This window comes from Sinohyriopsis cumingii, chromosome 14 (assembly GCF_028554795.1).
Source record: "Sinohyriopsis cumingii isolate HCF-2022 chromosome 14, ASM2855479v2, whole genome shotgun sequence".
NCBI classification, from domain to species: Eukaryota; Metazoa; Mollusca; class Bivalvia; order Unionida; family Unionidae; genus Sinohyriopsis; species Sinohyriopsis cumingii.
In genome coordinates this window covers 118,534,533-118,557,681 of record NC_142974.1, presented here as the reverse complement: position 1 = coordinate 118,557,681, position 23,149 = coordinate 118,534,533, and the positions used below count along the sequence as shown (strand labels likewise).

At 35.2% G+C, this 23,149-nt stretch overlaps 1 protein-coding gene across 3 annotated transcripts in view; it reads right to left on the bottom strand.

The window, feature by feature from the left end:
- LOC149784695 (uncharacterized) overlaps window positions 1–23,149 on the bottom strand; it is a 98,853-nt gene that overhangs the window by 11,280 nt on the left and 64,424 nt on the right. For all 3 annotated transcript variants that reach the window (XM_089932735.1, XM_089932733.1, XM_089932734.1), the window contains 5 exons: window positions 17,168–17,307; window positions 11,051–11,269; window positions 9,438–9,690; window positions 2,323–2,486; window positions 1,793–1,988 (listed from right to left, as the gene is read on the bottom strand). In XM_089932735.1, the coding sequence (XP_089788861.1) occupies window positions 1,793–1,988; window positions 2,323–2,486; window positions 9,438–9,690; window positions 11,051–11,269; window positions 17,168–17,307 (972 nt within the window). The remainder of the gene's footprint in view (window positions 1–1,792; window positions 1,989–2,322; window positions 2,487–9,437; window positions 9,691–11,050; window positions 11,270–17,167; window positions 17,308–23,149) is intronic.

Sequence of the window (23,149 nt, the reverse complement as noted above, 5' to 3'; positions counted from 1 at the left end):
CACAGAATTAAGTCTTACTGAATACATGTGCCAAAATGGAATTAAGTCTCACTGAATATACAGAATTAAGTCTTACTGAATAAAAGTGACCCAACACAGAATTAAGCCTTACTGAATTCAAGTGACCCAACACAGAATTAAGTCTTACTGAATAAAAGTGACTCAACACAGAATTAAGTCTTACTGAATAAAAGTGACCCAACACAGAATTAAGTCTTACTGAATACAAGTGACCAAACAAAGAATTAAGTCTTACTGAATACAAGTGACCCAACACACAATTAAGTCTTACTGAATACACAGAATTAAGTCTTACTGAATACAAGTAACCTAACACATAATTAAGTCTTACTGAATACAAGTGACCCAACACACAATAAAGTCTTACTGAATACAAGTGACTCAACACATGATTGAGTCTTACTGAATACACAGAATTAAGTCTTACTGAATACAAGTGACCCAACACAAAATTAAGTCTTACTGAATACAAGTGACCCAACACATAATTAAGTCTTACTGAATATAAGTGACCCAACATAGAATTAAGTCTTACTGAATTCAAATGACCCAACACAGAATTAAATTCCATATCAGGTTTCAAATGGATATTATATTACAATACTTACAAATTGTAATTGGACCAGTGAAGATAGAAAGTTTATAATAATCAGAATTACTTGCTATCCATACTGATAGATCTGCTGAGATAACACTTTTTAGTTCATTATTCAGATAATAATAATAACAATAATAATAATAATAATAATAATGATAATAATAATAATGAGGACTTTGTATAGCACCTAATCTTTAGAAGCTCAACACAACACCTATAACATAAAAAATGTATATAATCATATGATTACAAAAAACAAACACCATGAAATTAGAAAACATAAAAACATGCTGAAAATATTTAAGGTAGGAAACATTATTAGGTGTTTCAGTTTGTTCTTGCAGTCAAAATAAGTGAGTTTTGAGAGCCCTCTTGAACGGGATCAGTGTGTCTTTGTGTCTGAGTTCAGTGGGCAATTCATTCCACGTTGCTGGGCCCTGGTATGCAAAAGAACGCTGTCCATATGACTTTGTTTTCATAGTGGGAATAATGAGTATACGAGTAGAGGAGCGTAAGTATCTTGCTGGTGTGTACACATGGGTGAGGTCAGGAAAAATTAATTGAATTATCAAGACAAATTTATCGGTCTACTTCCAGTCATCCATATATAATTACAAGTATTGATTAAGGGCCATCAATCTACACCCTATTGGACAATTTCTTATGGTTCTTTCATGTTCTTTACCACTTATGGATGGCACATTGTATTCTTTTACTGATCAACACTGAAGTAGTATTTTCTTTTCTTAGTAATGATATAGAGAAGACTGAAAAAGTTCAATCTAGCTGGATTCACAATCCATAACCATTTTACAATCCAGCCAAGATTTTAAACTCCAACCAAGCAGGATTCCCATGGGTCCTGGAATCCTGGAAAAGTTTTGGAATTTACAAAATAAATTTCAAGGGTCTTGATAAGTCATGGAATTTGTCAGAAACTTGCAAAGTTTTGGAAACGCTATGGAATTCAAAAATGTTTAAATGCTTATTTTTTTTAAAAAACTTGTTTTAAACATGACACAATTATGACTTATAAACTGTGACAATGCAAGATATTGTGGTCCTTGATATTTGTGAAATAGCCCTGGAAAAGTTTTGGAAATGTCATGGAATTTGTTTCTGTTAAATCTGCAGGAACCCTGCCAAAGTGTGGAGAAAAAAAGTTCAACTTACATCCTCCTCTTCCCATATGTAATCATAGACAGCAACTTTGCGTCTCTCACCCTCTTCTCCACGCCACATCTCAGCCTTTTTGGCAATGTAGCTGAGCTCCTGATTTGAGATTTCCAGATCATAGGGCATGAAAAACTTCTCCTCCAGGCTCTTCAATCTCCAAAACATGTCCAGTAGGCGGCCATTGTTGTGAAGTCTGAAGACACAAATTTGTGGATAGTCGGTAAGAAAATCGATTGCACTGTACACAACATAATAGCTTCCTGTTACCTTTCCAATCATGAGTAACCTTAGTCATGACATCATTCCATTATAGTTGAATCAACATTAAATACCACATTTTGTACGAGACCATCTGACCAGGCAAGCTGAATCCATATTCTGATGCTTTAAATGCAAAAGGAAAACATTTTTTACATAATTAACTTTCACAAGAGAAATTTTGATTATTCATCCATGTTCACACAGATAATTCTGGTTTAAATCTCTAAAAAATAAGCCTCTGTGTGTGTGTGTGTGTTTTAACTAACCTGAGGAAATACATGTACAGGATGGCTCCAGAGACAAACATGGTGAAAATGTACAGAAACACAGTTATGAAGATTCCAGCCAGTCCTGATCCCTCAACGCGAGAAAAATGCCACCACAGCTTGGCAAAGTCAGCCGTAGGAGTGATGCTGTCATCCTTGTAACGCTGAAAAACAGATGCAGGATATGATATAAATGTTTATTGAGTAGGACATTTAGGCAATACATTAAATAAACATTTACATAAGATGCTAATCGGGTGATTTCTCCAGGTTGCAAATTTGTGCTTCTTAGTGGTCTAAAACGCTCACCATTACGGATCACTGCCATCTCACCTCTGTCTGGGTGGGATTGAGTCTGGGGTTCGGCCTATGTGGGTATGTGAGAAAGCTTGCCAGTAGCTTCTTGTGGGTCAGTGGTTCTTTCCGGGGTTTTCACGGGTTCTTCCTCCACCATTAATACTGGCTACTATGTATAGCTTATCGTGTGCTGAAAAATGGTGGCTACCATGTATAGCCTATCGTGTGCTGAAAAATGGTGTTAAACCCCACAAAAACAACAACAACTTTGTGCCTTTTTCAAAGTAAACTTCAAAAGGGCACGCTTAACCATGCACAACTCATCATACAAGCCATGTCTGGAACATTGTGCATGTCCACTAAGTCATCAAGATGCATGATTTTTTTACCAAAGTGATATAGCAATATTCTAACTAATCAAGATTACTTCCTGCTTTGATAAAACTCTTAAGCAAGCAAACCATCAAAATGATAAAATAGATCAATAAGAAATTTAAAAAGCTCTGTTTCACACAAAATACACTAGTAATTGAAGGTGATAGTGATTGACTGTATAATAAATTTAGAGATCATATGAAATTAATTAAATAATTAATTAATAACTAAAATTAATGACAATGGCTAAGGTGATTTTCAATCAGCATCTGATGCCAAGAGCGATAATTTGGCAGATGAAGAGTAAAGATTTTGCAAAAAAGTGAAATAGGCTCACTCATTATATTCCAAACTGAAGGGTTTGCTTGAAATAAGAATTCATTTTGTTAACAACTGTGCTGATCATTTAAACAGAAACACCGGTGATAATAACTATTGTTTTTGATTTTATAAGTATTAACTGCCTTTTCAACACATTATTATCATGTGGAGGAAATGGGAACTAAGTTCCTTGCCCAAGAACAAGCAAATGTCCGAGATGACCTGAGTGAGTACTGAACCCCTGACCCTAGGATTATAAATCTGATACTCCACCAGTAGACCTACAACCGGTCCCCTACAGTATCTATACTGCAGAGATTCATATCTCAATTCTAATGTATCAATACTGCAGGGATTCCTATTTCAACTCTAATGTATGTATACTGCAGAGATTCCTATTTCAATTCTAATGTATTTATACTGCAGAGATTCCTATTTCAATTCTAATGTATTTATACTGCAGAGATTCCTATTTCAATTCTAATGTATTTATTCTGCAGAGATTCCTATTTCAATTCTAATGTATTTATACTGCAGAGATTCCTATTTCAATTCTAATGTATTTATACAACAGAGATTCCTACTTCAATTCTAATGTATTTATACAACAGAGATTCCTATTTCAATTCTAATGTATTTATACAACAGAGATTCCTATTTCAATTCTAATGTAGTTATACAACAGAGATTCCTATTTCAATTCTAATGTATTTATACAACAGAGATTCCTATTTCAATTCTAATGTATTTATACTGCAGAGATTATTATATTGGATAAGAACATTCTATAATAACTGAATGATATTAGGTGAACCATTCATATGAATTTATATCAGCATTCTAAAGGAAGTTCATGTCAAGGTTTATAACTGTTTTTCATGTCAAGGTTTTTAACTGTTTTTCATGTCAAGGTTTATAACTGTTTTTCATGTCAAGGTTTATAACTGTTTTTCATGTCAAGGTTTATAACTGTTTTCCATGTCAAGGTTTATAACTGTTTTTCATATCAAGGTTTATAACTGTTTTTCTTGTCAAGGTTTTTAACTGTTTTTCATGTCAAGGTTTTTAACTGTTTTTCATGTCAAGGTTTATAACTGTGGTGAAGTAATAGGAAAATAATATTAAGTAAATAGACAATAATAAATATGTCCTATTAAATGTGTAGAAATCCCCATCAACTTGACAGAGCCATCCCGTTTTTTTGGGAAGCAGGAGAAATCACCTCCAACATCAAGGGAAATATGATATAACATTTCAACACTGTGGTATGCTGCAATATGCAGCTTGAATAAAGTTGCTAGCTATTATTCAATGCTGTTGTATACCATAATCTACATTCCTCAATGCCATTGCAAGTTATTATTTAGCAGTGTGGTATACCATATTCTCCATTCTTCAATGATGTTACTAGCTAATATTCAACAGTTTCGCATACCATATTCTACATATCTCAATGACAATGCCAGCTATTATCTAACAGTGTGGTATACCATAATGACAATGCCAGCTATTATCCAACAGTGTGGTATACCATATTCTACATTCCTCAATGACAATGCCAGCTATTATTGAACAGTTTGGTATACCATATTCTACATTCCTCAATGACAATGCCAGCTATTATCCAACAGTGTGGTATACCATATTCTACATTCCTCAATGACAATGCCAGCTGTTATCCAACAGTGTGGTATACCATATTCTACATTCCTCAATGACAATGCCAGCTGTTATCCAACAGTGTGGTATACCATATTCTACATTCCTCAATGACAATGCCAGCTATTATCCAACAGTATGGTATACCATATTCTACATTCCTCAATGACAATGCCAGCTATTATCCAACAGTATGGTATACCATATTCTACATTCCTCAATGACAATGCCAGCTATTATCCAACAGTATGGTATACCATATTCTACATTACTCAATGACAATGCCAGCTATTATCCAACAGTGTGGTATACCATATTCTACATTCCTCAATGACAATGCCAGCTATTATCCAACAGTTTAGAATACCACATTCTGCATTCCTCAATGATGTCACTAGCTATTATTCAACAATGTGGGATACCATATTCTACATTCCTCAATGACAATGCCAGCTATTATCGAACAGTGTGGTATACCACATTCTGCATTCCTCAATGATGTCACTAGCTATTATTCAACAATGTGGCATACCACATTCTGCATTCCTCAATGACAATGCCAGCTATTATCCAACAGTGTGGCATACCACAGTCTGCATTCCTCAATGACAATGCCAGCTATTATCCAACAGTGTGGTATACCATATTCTATATTCCTCAATAATAATGCCAGCTTTCATCTAACAGTTTGGTATACCATATCCTGCATTCCTCAATGATGTCACTAACTATTATCCAACAGTGTGGTATACCATATTCTACATTCCTCAATGATGTCACTAGCTATTATTCAACAGTATGGTATACCATATTCTACATTCCTCAATGACAATGCCAGCTATTATCCAACAGTGTAGTATACCATATTCTACATTCCCCAATGACAATGCCAGCTATTATCCAACAATGTGGTATACCATATTCTACATTCCTCAATGATTTTGCTAGCTTCTGTTCAACAGAATGATATACAATAGTCTGCATTCCTCAGTGTTACCAACTTATTATTCAACAATATAGCATATTATATATATACATACAATTACATTACTTGATGATTTTATTCAACAGCATGGCATATTCAGCACAGTGTGACAATGACAAGCATGAAAAAAAACTTTTGTAACTGAGTTTTGATTCGGTGTAATGAGAAACCAAGATACTAAACCGTTCGTCTTCTCTGTTATTGCTCTTGCTGATAACACAGTTTTTCCTTTTACTATCTGTACTGATAACAAAGTTATCTCTTACACTAACTGTACTGATAACATAGTTATTTCTTACACTATCTGTACTGATAATGAAGTTATCTCTTAGACTATCTGTACTGATAACATAGTTACCTCTTACACTATTTGTACTGATAACAGTTATCTCTTACACTAACTGTACTGATAACATAGTTATCTCTTACACTATTTGTACTGATAACATAGCTATCTCTTGCACTATATGTACTGATAATAAAGGTATCTCTTATACTATCTGTGCTGATAAAATAGTTATCTCTTACACTATCTGTACTGATAATAAAGTTATCTCTTATACTATCTGTAATGATAATGTAGTTATCTCTTACACTATATGTACTGATAACATAGTTATCTCTTACACTGTCTGTACTGATATCATAGTTATCTCTTACACTGTCTGTACTGATAACATAGTTATCTCTTACATTATCTGTACTGATATCATAGTTATCTCTTACACTATTTGTACTGATAACATAGTTATCTCTTACACTATCTGTACTGATATCATAGTTATCTCTTACACTATCTATACTGATAACAGTTATCTCTAACATTGACTAGCTGTAGTACTGGTAACATAGTCATCTCTAATGCTGACAATTTGTACTGATAACAGTCATTTCAAGCACTGACTTTCTGTACTGATAACTTAGTTATCTCTTACACTATCTATACTGATAACATAGTTATCTCTTACACTATCGATACTGATAATAGTTATCTATAACATTTGCTAGCTGTACTGGTAACATAGTCATCTCTAACACTGACAATTTGTACTGATAACATAGTCATCTCTAACACTGACTTATCTCTTACAATATCTGTAATGATAACAGTCATTTCTTACACTGACTCTTTGTACTGATAAAATATTTATCTCTTACACTATCTGCACTGGTAACAGTCATTTCTTACTCTGAGTCTTTGTACTCATAAAATATTTATCTCTTACACTATCTGTACTGGTAACAGTCATTTCTTACACTGACTCTTTGTACTAATAAAATATTTATCTCTTACACTATCTGTACTGGTAACATGGAGTTATCTCCTACATTGACTTTATGTACAGAAAGGGGCTATTCCAACTGCTGTAAATTCTTGATGTACAACAAGCTTGTCATACAAACAAAACTGGTTAATTTTAATATTTGTACACTCTTCTAAGAACTGGAAAAACAATCTATTTTCATTCACCTGAGATACTTTTTGCACAGGATAATACTGCACAGAAATGTGTATATTTACTTTATCAACAAACTAGAGAAACAAAAGATAAGTAAAATAAAAGTTCTTTATAAGAAGTCAGCTCTATTGTTTACCTTATTATCCACATATTGGCTTTATGAGATGGTACCCTTGCTTTGATCTCTGGGGTGTCTATAATTCATTACACACCAGTGGTTGTAGTATTAGAGAAAATAAGAAAAATGTAGCTCTACAATGATAGCAGGAACTGTAGACTTTTTAGTCATGTTAAAATGTTCAGGTCCCCCCATAAAAATTTAGACATGGTTCTTTAGTCCAACAATTACCACTTACGGATCACTGCCATCTCACCTCTGTCTGCTTGGGTTCAAGTCTTGGATTCGGCTAAAAGTGGGTATGTGAGAAAGCTTGCCAGTAGCTTCTCGTGGGTCGGTGATTTTTTCCAGGGTTTTTCTGGGTCCTTTCTCCACCATTAATAATGGCTGCAATGTATAGCCTATTGTGTGCTGAAAAATGTCATTAATCCCTACAACAACAACAAGCACTTTCAGAGGTTGTGTTTTTGTCCAAATTTTAGATTTCCTGCTTAGTTCAAAAAGTGACTAGTTCAAAATGGACACAGACAGATATGCCATTGCAAAAACTAAAGGCAGTATGAGATGTAGAGCAACAAAAGGACCAAAACAAAAAAAAATGTTGATTCAATAAAAAAAAATTTAAATGCCACTTTTCAACCATCAACTCGTGTGTGGGTGACATAATCGAAAACAAAGTCTTTTATGCACGTTAAGCATCTGGCAAAATGAAAATCTCTCTGAAACATGTATATGAATGAAATCCGAAGCAATCCAAATAATGAGTTAACTGCTCCTATTTCAGACAAAAAAGAAAATAATCTGATGGGGATAATGAGTTAATTCGAGAGCTGTAAACTGGGTATTAAAAGAAGAAAAAGTTTTTGTGTTTCTAAATTTATGTCTGCAAAAGTCCCAAACAAGAAATTGTAATTATCTTTATTCAATACTTCAGGATTTTGCCTCATAATACTGTGTAGAAAAAAAATGTAGAAGGATCCTATTTGTACACTATTAATACAATCTGGGGGATGTAATATGATCTAGGGGATATAATTAATATGATCTGGGGGATATAATTAATATGATCAAGGGGATATAATTAATATGATCTAGGGGATATAATTAATATGATCTGGGGGATATAATTAATATGATCTGGGGGATATAGTTAATATGATCTAGGGGATATAATTAATATGATCTGGGGGATATAATTAATATGATCTAGGGGATATAATTAATATGATCTGGGGGATATAATAAATATGATCTTGGGGATATAATTAATATGATCTGAGAGATATATTTAATACAATCTGGGGGACATAATTAATGTGATCGGGGAGATATATTTAATACAATCTGGGGGATATAATGAATATGATCTGGGGGATATAATTAATATGATCTGGGAGATATATTCAATACAATCTGGGGGACATAATTAATATGATCTGGGGGATATAATTAATATGATCTGGGGGATATATTTAATACAATATGGGGGATATAATTAATATGATCTGGGGGATATAATTAATATGATCTGGGGGACATAATTAATACCATCTGTGGAACTTAATATGTGGGACATAACACATTCTGAGGGATATAATATAATCTATGGGAGATAACACAATCTGTGGGACATAATACAATTTGGGAGACATAATTAGTATGATCTGGGGGATATAATATAATCTGGGGGACATAATACAGTCTGGGGGGATATAATTAATACAATCTGGGGGATATAATTAATACAATCTGGGGAACATAATACAATCAGGATAGGGAGGCATAACTAATACAATGTGACAGAACATAATTAATAAAATCTGGGGCTTATTCGAAGAAACATAAGCCATTTTCAAACTACAAGGAATTCTCTATCATACATGCTCTCTCACATGATTACCCCAAGTGCACAGTCCACAATAAGGATGAGGATTGGATCCAAAATTGTGTGAATGCCGTAAGACATGATAAACTTGCATCCAAAATCTGGGAAGAAATTGAAAATCCTTTGAAATGCCCATGCAAAGAAGACCAGGAAGGAGAAAATGAGGATGTTAAACACTGGTCCAAGGGCGACTACAAGGATTTCCTGCCTGGAAGTCATCAGAGATTCCTGGTAATTCAACTCTACTGTATAAGGCTGGAAAGCAAACCTAGAAAGAAAAAAAACCATACATGTTACTCAAGCAAGCTTTAGATTACAGAAAAACTAGAATTATTTTCAGGAAATATGGAAGCACCATTACAATGCCTGAAAACTGACAACCTAACCAATGAAACACCACTACTGTGCCTAAAAACTTTTAACCAAATCAACAAAACACTATTACAGTGCCAAAAAATTGACAAACTAATGAAGGAAACACCACTACAGTGCCTGAAAACTGACAACCTAGTCAAGGAAACACCACTAGAGAGTGACTGAAAATGGACAACCTAATCAAGGAAACACCACTACAGTGTCAGAAAGCTGACAACTTAATGAACACCACTCCCATGCCTGAAAACTGAAAACCTAACCAAAAAAACACTTATACAGCACAGAAACCTATCTAAATGCACACCTAATCAAGTGTGATGGACTGATGTGCTCAGGGAACATGGATACACCATTACAGTGCTTGAAAACTGAATACCTACTTAAAGGGACACCACTACAGTGCCAAAAAACTGACAACCTAATCAAGGAAACACCATTACAGTGACAAAAAGACTGAAAACCTAATTAGGGAAACACTAATAATATGCCTGAAAACTGAAAACATAATCAAGGCAACACCTCTACCCACCTGAAAACTGAGAATCTAACACCTGAAAATTGACCTAAATGCAAGCCCAATCAAGGTGTGATGAACAGAAATGGACAACCCTGTATGCCCTACCACCGTTGTGATTTAGCAGTTTCAAAAATCGCATACATTTTAAAAAATCAGTTTATTAGAATGCAATTTCTTCCCAACTAGCACAAAGACACGTGTAAGAGAGAGTGTACTATTTTAGCTTGTAGCCAAAGACAGATTTCAGGAAAATTAACCCTTTAACCAGCAGATATGTGTGCTGACCCAGAAACTCCTTGGTTCTAAATGGACACTATAATGAGCACCAGTGCATGAAGAGATGTCCAGTCTGATCCCGCTGAACCTCTCCATAATTCCAACACAAGTCCACAAAGAGACCTCTCTCAGTCACATTGCTAGTGCAAGACTAACATAAAATGTTCTGTATACATGTATGTTGTCCAATCTATAGGCTAGTTGGTGGAGAGGGAACATGCCTTTTTCTGCACTGGGTGGAGTCTGAGCCTCAACATAATTTTGATTTATTTCCAGTTGTGGTACACCTAAATATAATGGTGTTCTCATAACTATTCCAGCTTACATGCATAAAATGGAAAGCCTTAAGAGGGAACAACCATACTTGAAACAATGAAGCAAAAATACGAATTTCTCACATAAGTCAAGTTTAAATTTTTAATTGCGTAAAATATTTATGACTTCTCCTACACCCACTTACATATTGATGGGAATCTTGCTGGCGCTGAGGAAAAGCCACTGTCCGATGTAGTGCATGAACATGCGGATGAAGAAAACCACCATCAGCAGCAGCAGCATTCCCCAAAATTCCTTACTCCGCCACTGTGAGAATCCCAACTCTGACAAAAACTGTCGCCCAATGTACTGCATTCTCTCGTGACCTATATGATGCAATCGGCCCTTGTCAGAGAATGGTTTTCTGAAATGGAGAACAAATACAAAAGACACATGATGAAATCAATCCTTGCGATAGAATGGGTGTCTGAAATGGAGACTCCAATGCAAAAGTTAAGTGCATAAGGAAAAAAACAGACATAAAAAACAGACATAAAAAAACAGACAGCAACTATTAAACAAAAGTACAAGGTAAATGATTGCATTGGAATTGTGCTACAACAGTTAACAAAGTCTGATATATATACAGACATACATAAATCTACTAAATTTACAAGCCACCTATATACAATAGGCATGTGAAATATGTCCAATTTTTAAATAACACATACAAATACATCATGTCCATAAACAATTTTAGTTTGTTGTTTGAGTGGTATGTATTATACAATTATTATTTATTAACATAAAAGCACAGGTATCCTAATCACAGAATGACTTAGGGTCAGAGAAAGGCTGCTAAAACCTTATTATTTTCTTGGAATTTACAATTGTGCATGCTTGGTGTCTAGATACCAATTAACTCTGTAGGTTAAATCAATGCCTAAAAAGGTATAAGAACTGCTTTATTCAGCATCATAATATTAGGCAACAGCGAGTCAATAAACTTTCAAATATGAGTGCTGACCAAAGTCAAAGGGAGTTAACTCTAACAAATGTGTTTATTCTTTTGACTTTGTTTATGACATCCTCTGTGTGCACATATTATGATGAGATCAACTTCAAAAAATTTACACAAACACTAATGTCTTAGTGGAAGTATAAAATGGAATAAGGTAAGTGCAAAATGGAAGTATTACATTGAATAAGGTAAGTTATAACATGTATGCAATGGATAGCCAAACCAGGGTCATAAAGAAAATCAAATTCTGTGCCAAGAGATGGCCATGTAAATGTTAATTCATGTAAATTAAATTAATAAAGTAAAGAAAGCATGCCACTTCACACATTTAAGGCAAAAAAGGAAAGAAGTTTTTTTTTTATTTTTAGGAAGAGTATTGGAGTATTGTAAGCTTAAGGTTGTGTCCTTAGGCAAACAACTTCACTATCACAGCCCACAAAACCAATCAAAGCCACTAGACAAAATACCTAAATGCAGATCACACCAACCAAACTAAAACTTATAAAAGCCACTTGGTCAAACACTTGAATGCTAAAATCTTATTGTGTCTCTGATGCATGCAAATAATTTACTTACAAAACATTTGCAAAATATGAATTTTTTTCAAAAGGGGAAAGAATTCATGTGCTTACTCAATAAGCATATTCAGGTCATAAAAACCAATTAATTAAATAAATTTCACACAAGCAAAATCATTCTACTTGCTAATGAAAGCAGAGATGATATATCCACCCATCTCCATCACATGCAATGATCACTCAGTGGAAGTACCAATGGTCTAGCACTCTCAATTTCTATACTACTTATGATACAAGTTATTTCCATGGTAACATTAAAAAACACTAAAATTTTATGTATAAAAAACACAGCGCTATATAACATTCTTGATATTTGATCTAAGTCTGGTTGAAATATTTTGAACAATGTGGGAGTTATGCTCCAGAAACAAAACTTTATGGACAAATAGCCAGGTATACAGACACTGCATTAACTATATACTCATTCATTACATACCAGACAGATGAAAAACAAAACAAGAAAAGACATAGACTTCTTTATCTTCTGCCAGCCAAAATGTCTGCTTTATGATAAAATGGTGCTGAATATTTCATGTATAGGAAGTTTATATACACACAAGACAAAGGGAACTAATAGGCATATTGCTCACAATACAAATGGAGGTAATAGGCATGCATATAGAACAATGAGAAGTAATGGTGGTGCTCTACAGTTTGGTATTTTGCATAGGGTTAGAAGTTTAAAGAAAAAGAATTTCCCTGGCTTTCCTCACTGGTTATACTGGCTATTTAAAAAAGACATTGTATATCTTGGGTATAATTCAAAGAACCTTTAATTCCCTTTATTTTGGTTTATGATTGATGGGTGTAATATGGGTTATAGAGTATACAGCTTGGCCTTACTCCAGATGTGCACCTTTTAAAAAAAGTGCTACCTCCTCCACTTGGTCATTTTCACTTTCTGAACTTCAGAGGTAAATTGTATAAAAAAGAGCTGATAACTTTTTTTACATTTTATATATTTGTTAATTCATTCATTGCGCTTTCAGAAGCTGGTATTGCCTAGTCTGTCAAAATTCGTTTTTCCTATTTTAATGCTGCTATGGATAGTGTACTTTAGACTAATTCAGGCTGATTGTTTAGCACAAGGGAGGATTCATTTTAGTTAACAGTGTGCTTAGATCATGTACAATTTCCAATTTGTACAATATCCAAAGAAATATCATCCACATTACATTAATGTAGCATAGAGGTATACCAACATTCTCTCCAGTGTGCATGTTTTAAATGTAAACAATTTCACCTTGCATATGTCACTCTCTCAAAAGTACATAATAACTGGTGAGCGCCCCAATAGACATTGCACAACGGACAAAGGGATGTAACATGAAACAAACATGATACAAACGGAGGTAATAGGCATGCACAAAGTACAAAAGGAAGTAATATGTATTTGCAAAAGGGAAATAATTGACATCTTGTAAATGGTATTTGGATGGTGGAGATAGGTGAACAGACAGGGAAAAATGTTAAAAATACGAAAACTGAAGGAATGTGAATAGCAAAATGGGACATCTACATCACAAGTTTAATATACACATACAGTTTTATACAGATATAAACAATTTTTAAGTTGTGCACAGAAGCAAAAGTGTGGAGAATAGACTGTTGAATGACTAGCTGAGAAAGAAAAAAAAATTTAATCTGAAGAACTAAGAACAGCAAACTGCACATCTTGATCAATAGTCTAATACGAGTCCTTAGAATCACTCAACTACATTTAATGGTTTCTGGAGTTAAATTCTGGAATAAAAAGCGTGAAGGATGGCTAGATGAAAAACTGGACAAAAATGTTAACAATATTGAAACTGATGGAGGCCTATCTGGGCCACTAATCCAACATGTGTACTTAATGTCAAAGCCCATCTGGGCCTCCAGTCAAATATAGGCACTTAGTGTCAAAGCCCATCTGGGCCTCTAGTCAAATATAGGTACTTAGTGTTAAAGAAATACCTTGAAACAGTCTGAATATTATGCTCATGAAATAAAGTGTTGTTGTTGTTGTTGTTGTAGGGTTTAACGCCATTTTTCAGCAGACGATAGGCTATACATGGCGGCCAGTATTAATGGTGGAGGAAGAACCCGAGAAATCCACCGACCCTCGAGAAGCAAATAAAGTGTTAACAATGGAGCCTCATTGATATATATGCATCTTGCTCATAATCGAACCAATCTGAGAATCGTTAATTATGCAATGAGGTAATAAATTCAATACTCAGTTATTACCCTTTTGTGATTCTGTTTATCAAATTTTTAAGTTGTTATAGGAAAAGGTAAGATAGAAAAAAGAACCATTTTCAGTATTCCTTTCATTCTGTCTTAGACACTGCACATTTAAATTCTGCATGTAAAAATGTTCCAGATACGAGTTGAAGCAAAATTACACAATTTGATAACCGGTAACATTTAAATGTGTAAGTTTTTTTTACCAACAGACTTTAAAAGAGCAACTGTCCTCATCACACTCACTTATTTCTACTGCAAGAACAAACTTAAAGACCTAATAATGTTCCCTACTTTAAATATTTACACCTTTATTTTGTTTTCTAATTTCATGGTGTTTGTTTTCTGTAACAATATCATTTTATATGTTTTGTTTCTTTTATGTTATAGGCGTTGTCTAATGTTGTAAGGCGCTTAGAGCTTCTAAAGATTAGGCGCCATACAAAGTCCTCATTATTATTATTATTATTATTATCAACAGAACATTTGACATAATTATTCATCACTGGACCCAAGCAATGCTATACAGTGAGAGGTCCTGTTCAGCCCTAAATAATCTTTGTTTTGCAAGTGTTACACTCTGTGAACTCACAACAGTACAAATATTAGCACCCTTATTAAATATTTAAATGTATCAAATGACTCTGTTACATAAATACCCACAATTTCTTGTATCTATCAATCATTTATTTCACTATAAACCATCAAAGTCTGTCACATCCAACTCTTATTTCGTGATACAGCATCAATCATTTTCTATCTTACAGTCAAATTGTAAATAAGTCTTACATTTTCTCATGCCGACACATTAATGGTAAGGCTTGGTAATTGCATCTGAAGCAATCTTTAATGAATATAGAATAAATATTTACATTTTAATAATAATATCTGGAAGACGACATTTCTCTGACTTTCAAATGCTAGCCTGGCAATAAGGGTGGGTAAGTATGCTCCTATCTAATCATTATGCTAGCCAATAAAAGTGCCTGGTCAACATTCCAGACCAATTACAATCTGCCAAACTTGCTAACTCTCAGAAGTCGGCTCTTTTGGTGCATGTAACTTATTTCAAGCTAACTAGGTGATAACTGTCAATGGCATAATTTATGAGATTTATGCTTGAGGTTGTTGTTTTCGTTGTTGTTGTAGGGTTTAATGCCATTTTTCAGCACACGATAGGCTAGGCATGGTGGCCAGTATTAATGGTGGAGGAAGAACCCGGGAAAACCCCAGAAAGAACCACTGACCCACAAAAAGCTAATGGAAGCTTTCTCACATACCCACATTAGCTGAATCCGAGACTCGAACCTACAAAGACAGAGGTGAGATGGCAGTGATCCGTAACCGAGAGCGCTTTAGACCACTCGGCTATTCGGGGCCCCTTATGCTACAGGTATGTTTGCAGATAAATAGCCACATGCTTTTCTTGATTAGCCATGTGGACTTTTCTGAACATGTGATCAATGTACCAAAATGTCTAAAATCCACAAGCAGTATTTATTATATATTGTTTATGTAGAAATTAAATAAGACTGATATCACCATTCTTGTTGCTTTATAAATAATTACATGGATAACAATAATTCTTCTCAAATCATAAATAAATAAATCTTTATAAACCACTCCCATTTCAAAAGTCATGTTCTCATTATTGTTGATGTAGTCAAAGACCTGACTCTGCTGGCTACCTGTCTTTTACATCAATCTAAGCATTCTCTTCTCCAGCCTTCTGCATTACTCATCTACATAATTATCTTCATGTACTGTCACATAACTTTAACTTCTTCATGTGATAACAAAAAGATCCAAAAAAATCTTTTTAAAAAAATATTCATATTAGTACAATAAATATAACAAAACTTCAAGAAAATGTCCCAGATTTTATTTTACCATTTTTTTAGAAACTGATGTTATGTTTTTATATTCTGGAACAAGCTCAATTCTTCCAGGATGATGTTCAATTTTCCAGTCAGCTTGCCCTGTGGCTAGCTGCCTTTTGCAAATATTTTCTAGCATTGGATGCAGCCATATTTTAGTTAGTTGCCCAGACAGCTGGGGGGGGGGACCAGTCTGTTCCATATGTCTTCATTTTTAAGTCCAGCTGCAAACCAGTCTGTCAAGGGTAATCAGCAGAATAAACAGCATATACCCTGGTCTGCTGGCACAATATGCAACATCAAGACAGGGTCTATGAGTATACACAGTAATGTCCTAGTAGTATTTCTACACTCATGGTTGCTCACAACTGAAGACAGTCACACCATCCATTTTTCCTAGCATTAGGTTGCCTAGTAACCAGAAAATTAGTTTTCAGTGGCTATTATCGACCCTACTGGAGTATCATATTATAATATTCAACAAAATTCACAAATTGAATGCCTAACAAAATCATGTCACTGTGTCCTGATGTTTAGCGTTATGTCACAGTGTCATATACAAGTTTTATGAAATTATGTTTTGCCTATTATAAATAAACATGCACAATGATCTCACAACTTACTGGACAGCAAAGGAGTGTGTCTCTAGCTCTTCCACATGGGTCAGTGTTTTCTTATGCTTGGGTGGGTCAGTGATGGATGTCTTTGGTAGCATGGAAAACAGCTTGTCATGGTATAGGTCCATTGGGTTCTGCATATATCTCTATAAAATACAACACAATCTATTATCTTTGTGATCATTATGTGTTTGAGTTTATTATCATGTCATTAAGAATGTAGTGTACTTCTTTCCAGAAATACCCATCCACCCATACATGTACCTCTGCCATTTTGTTTTCCTCCCAAGGAAATAAGGTAGACTATGCATACAGACAGACTATGCATCTATGCATACAGACAGACTATGCATCTATGCATACAGACAGACTATGCATACAGACTATGCATCTATGCATACAGACAGACTATACATCTATGCATACAGACTATGCATCTATGCATACAGACTATGCATACAGACTATGCATCTATGCATTCAGACTATGCATCTATGCATACAGACTATGCATCTATGCATACAGACTATGCATCTATGCATACAGACAGACTATGCATACAGACTATGCATCTATGCATACAGACAGACTATGCATCTATGCATACAGACAGACTATGCATACAGAACAGAGTTTGTCCAACATAGTCATGTGTGGAATTAGTATAAAATGTTTCATAGGGTTGCTTTTATATATTTATATGATCATATGTGTTTGAAAAACATTCCACCAGTAGTTTTTTTCATCAGTAGTTGAAGCTTGGTATTATAATATACATCCTTCTGTCACAAAATTCCAATAGTGTTTCTTAGAAAAACATTACAAAAAATACAGTATCCCCACATGAGAGGCACAGCATTACAAAATATAGTATCCCCACATGACAGACACAGCATTACAAAATATAGTATCCCCACATGACAGACACAGCATTACAAAATACAGTATCCCCACATGACAGACACAGCATTACAAAATACAGTATCCCCACATGACCGACACAGTATTAAAAAATACAGTATCCCCACATGACAGACACAGCATTACAAAATACGGTATCCTCACATGACTGACACAGCATTAAAAAATACAGTATCCTCACATGACCGACACAGAATTACAAAATGCAGTATCCCAACATGACAGACAGCATTACAAAACTAGAAATGTTATTAAGAGTCCTAAGACAGGATTCATGCTCAAGTGGTAAATAGTTTGTTTTACACACTTTTAGACTACTTTTAAGAGAGTCATTTCTATTCCCTCTAAAAATTAATTTTCTTTTGTCCAGACAGTCTACACATGGTATGTCAATTTAAAACAAAAATCATTTTCTTTTCAATACACTGTGAAAACTCCATGTCAGGCAGTATGAGAATCTGTCCACAAAGATAATTACAACTTGGTCACAGTTATGGAATCTCAGATAGCATGGTTCCCATGCTTTTCTAAATATAAGTTTCCAGGTCTTTTCCAGGTGTTTTTCCAGGATGAAATTAATTTTTTCATGGTTAACATATGACCAGTACTGAATGGAATTAAAGAACATTTTAGACTATAAAACATGCATTTTCTAAATCTGCAGATGTTTCTCTTTCAAGACTCTCCAGAACATGTCAGAAAAGATGATCATGTACAAAACCACACAAATGAGTCACATGAAACAAATCTGACCATATTCCTATAGATTGGCACTTACAGCCATTTCAATGTACAGAATACAAAAACCTAACTTTACTTTGCTGACCTGCATTATGTTGCTTCAAGGAAACAACATAATGAGCATAAATTATTTTGTTTCCTTTCAAACCTTTAATACTAAAGAATTCCAGTGCAATATATGTGCATGTTATACAAAGTAAAAATTTCTTATCACATAATTAAAAAAAAAAAAATGCAAAGTATTAGAATCTTATCTTTTAACAAAAAAGTTTAACCCTGAATTTATGTGTGCCAATAAAATCTCAACAAGATTTTTCAACCAACCTAAATTCCTTAAGACGATTTGGTTAAAACTCCATCAATCAAAGGTATTTACAAAAGGGTTGATTTAAATTTTGACAAAAACATCAAAAATATTAATTGTTGTATAAACAAGGACTGAATTTTCTGTAAAATCAACTTGTCTTCTTGTAGTTCAATAAACCAGTCCCCAAACCTGTACTGATACATGGGCTCCTATCGTTTCTTAATATATAATAAAAGGGACGACAATTTCCCATTTCTCCTGCGTCCCATTTAAGATCTGAAACCAATGCTTCAGGCTACATTTTACTGTGTAATAGTTTCACACCAAAGTTCAGCTCAGAGATTCAAAATTTTTCTAATCAAGTTTCCACTGAATATTCCATCCCCATTTTTCACATTTGGACAATTAGGATGGTGTGTGAGTTCGGAACAATTACATAAAAAAATTTCGAAACTGCCACTACAAGATAGCTTACCAGCAGGCCAAGCAAATTTAAACTGTGTTATATCGACTTATACCTGCATGAAATCAATAGGAAAACTATTTATTTTCTCAAAAATGGCAAATATTATAATCATTATGTCTTTAATCCACTGACACACTAGACGAAACTCAGCATAGATGAAACCTGACCTGGTACTTGCCATTTGCGTTAATAGTCACATAACTTCACAAATCTCAAACAATGACACCGGAAGTCCAATAGTCACATGATATCAACAACTCCTTTTTAATGGTGTTGTACAAAATTTCAATTATATTAAATGAAAGTCTGATACCTTTTGTAAAAACCAGAAAGAACATATAATTCTCAACATATTTATTTAGAGAACAACTGCGAGAAACTTGGCCAGTCTGATTCATCAAGCAGAGTAGTCTTGTTCCCTGCTTCATATGCACCCTGCATGAGAGACCACATGTCAATGTGGTAGTCATATGATACAACAAAACTCTGGAAGTTGGTCTCAGAATAAATATTGAGAATTTTGTGCTCTTTCGTTTTTTTATTTTTATTGCCACCAGTATGACTTTCATTTAATATTTTTTTCTACAATATTTGAAAATGAGATTGTGAGATTCTGTGTGCTCATGTGACGAGCAATCAAAATCGCTAGTACCATCTCAAATTTCATAAACGCATTAGTTTTATAGTCTTTCAGGAGATTAAAGACATAACAATTTTAATACTCACAATTTCTGAGAAAATAAATAATTTTCATTTCTCCATCAGGCAACTGAAGAAATGCAGAGAACAACACAGACCCTCTTCCTGGCCTTTATAGACTTCACCAAGGCGTTCGATCTGGTCAGCAGAGACGGACTCTTCACAATCCTGGCAAAGATTGGATGTCCTGCAAAGCTAAGCATGATCCAGTCCTTCCATGATGACATGAAAGGCAAAGTGCTATATGATGGCTCAACATCCGACCTTTTTGACATCTGCAGCAGAGTGAAACAGGGCTGCATCCTTGCCCCCACACTCTTCGGCATCTTCTTTGCTGTCCTGCTCAAGCACGCCTTTGGGACATCCACAGAAGGGATCTACCTACACACGCAATTAAACAGCAGACTGTTCAACCTGGCATGACTGAAGGCAAAGAGCAAAGTGCATGAAGCAACCATCAGGGACATGCTCTTTGCAGATTTTGCTGATCTATCCACTCACACAGAAGCTGAGCTACATTGCCTGATGGACCGCTTTGCTAAAGCATGCAGTAAGTTTTGGCTGACCATCAGACTAAAGAAAACAAATGTGATGGCTCAGGACACGGACCCCCCAAGCATCATCATCAACAACTACGAACTTGAGGTAGTCAGTCAGTTCACGTACCTCAGCTCTACCATCACCTTGAACCTCTCGCTCGATGCTGAGCTCAAAAAGCCGATTGGAAAGGTATCAACAACTCTCTCCAGGTTGTCACAGAGAGTGTGGAACAACAGCAAGCTGACCCTGAACACTAAGATCACTGTCTACCGTGCCTGCATACTAAGCACTCTCCTTTACGCCAGTGAAACCTGGACTCTGTATGCATCACAAGATGCCTCCGACGCATACTCTGGATCACCTGGAGCAATCAAGTAACAAACAATGAGGTGCTTGAACGTGCCAAGATTCCCAGCATGGTCATACTCCGCCAATGTTGCATCAGATGGCTGGGCCATGTACGTCGGATGGATGACAGATGGATCTCGAAAGACATTCTTTATTCCAAACTTGCCTCTGGCATAAGGTCGATTGGATGACCACATCTCCGCTTCAAGGATGTCTGCAAGCGCAACATGAAAGCCCTTGACACTGACATCAACACCTAGGCAGAGCTTGCTCTAGACAGGTGAAGCTGGTGACATGCTCTGATCACTGGTCTGAAAGCCATCAAGGACAAGCTACGCTTGCTAGCTGATAAAAAGAGATCACAGAGAAAGAAGAAGCAGCTCCAACCCATACCAGACTCAACCTTCAAGTGCAGCAAGGACTGCCACTCCCATGTTGGGCTACATAGCTACAGCAGACAATGCACAACCACCAAATGGGGCATCTCTCATGGGCACACTTCCTTCATTTCTCAAGACTAACAAATACCAACCAACCAACTCGATTTAACACTGCTTAAGTTTGCTGGCCCATCCACTAAGCGGCTATGCTTTATCGCCACCATGCTGACCTCTTGTGATGCTATACTGGTTTTCATACCTTCCACACACAAAAAATATGGATATAGAGCTGTCTGAGCATCAGAGCAGTACAATTTGTATCCATGTCTAACTACTTATCTAACCAAATGTCTAACCAAATATCCAACTACATGTCTAGCCAAATATCTAACTAAATATTCTGATGAATATTGTGATGAAATTATCATGTCAGCATGACCCGTAATCAACATAAGTCACTACAACACAGTTTTAAAAAAGGTTGCTAATTACAGCAACTGTAGTAAATATCAGGTACAATTTTCATTTTCATCCAAACAGACAGTTGCATTTGTTTTGAAAAACATCATACCTCAATATAGCTAACTTTTAGGAGGTGGCATAGGGTAATTGGCATAACTTGCTTTTAGGCAGTGTGGCTCAAGGTGATTAGTTGGACATAATATAAAGTATCTTTTTTGTTTAACACATTTTACCAGTCACAATGGAACAGATTATAAAACAAAAGGAAATTTCTGTGTTGTCTATCATAGTAAGTAGATTGCCGTGAGCAGGTTAAACTAATAAGATTTTCATAATGTCAATCATGGAAGGGCAAAATAATGATTAATTCCATGAGGTATTATGGTATGCTGCTAAAAGCTGGTCAATTTAACAATCCTTCCATGCTGTATATCAATGCAGCTAAACTGTCAAGTAGATTTAATTAACAATCCTTCCATGTTGTATATCAATGCAGCTAAACTGTCATTTAGATTGAATTAATGATCCTTCCATGTTGCATATGTTGACTGACAATATACTTTCATTACGGGCCATTGATTTGATTGCCAATCCACTTTCATTATGGGCCACTGACTTGATTGCCAATCCAATTTCATGCTGTATGACACTCACTGTAAGAAACCCCACAGTGTGATCATCTGCATAGGTAACAAAACAGCAAGACCGCTTTCAAAAGGGATCATCTACCATCATGGGATCAATTTAGACATCAGGACAAATCTGTACATGACTTTTGTAAAGTTTAATTTCCATCCAAACAGAGGTTTAAGGGACCGATATAAACATCAGGACAAATTTGTACATGACTTTTGTCAAGGTTAATTTCCATCCAAACATAAGTTTAAGGGACCGATTTAGACATTAGGTTAAATGTGTACGTCAAGATTCATTGCCAGCCAGCTATTAGTTTATGAAAAGTAGTCACGATAATCAGGTTGAGGAAAAGAAGGCACCAGCGATGATTTTAGAATAATCTAGGTATGTGTCAATGGGACACTGATACCCCTATCAATAGGATGCAGCTGAAGGCCACACGTCAAAAGTGAATAATAAATTTTATCATAAAATGGTGAAAAAGAAAT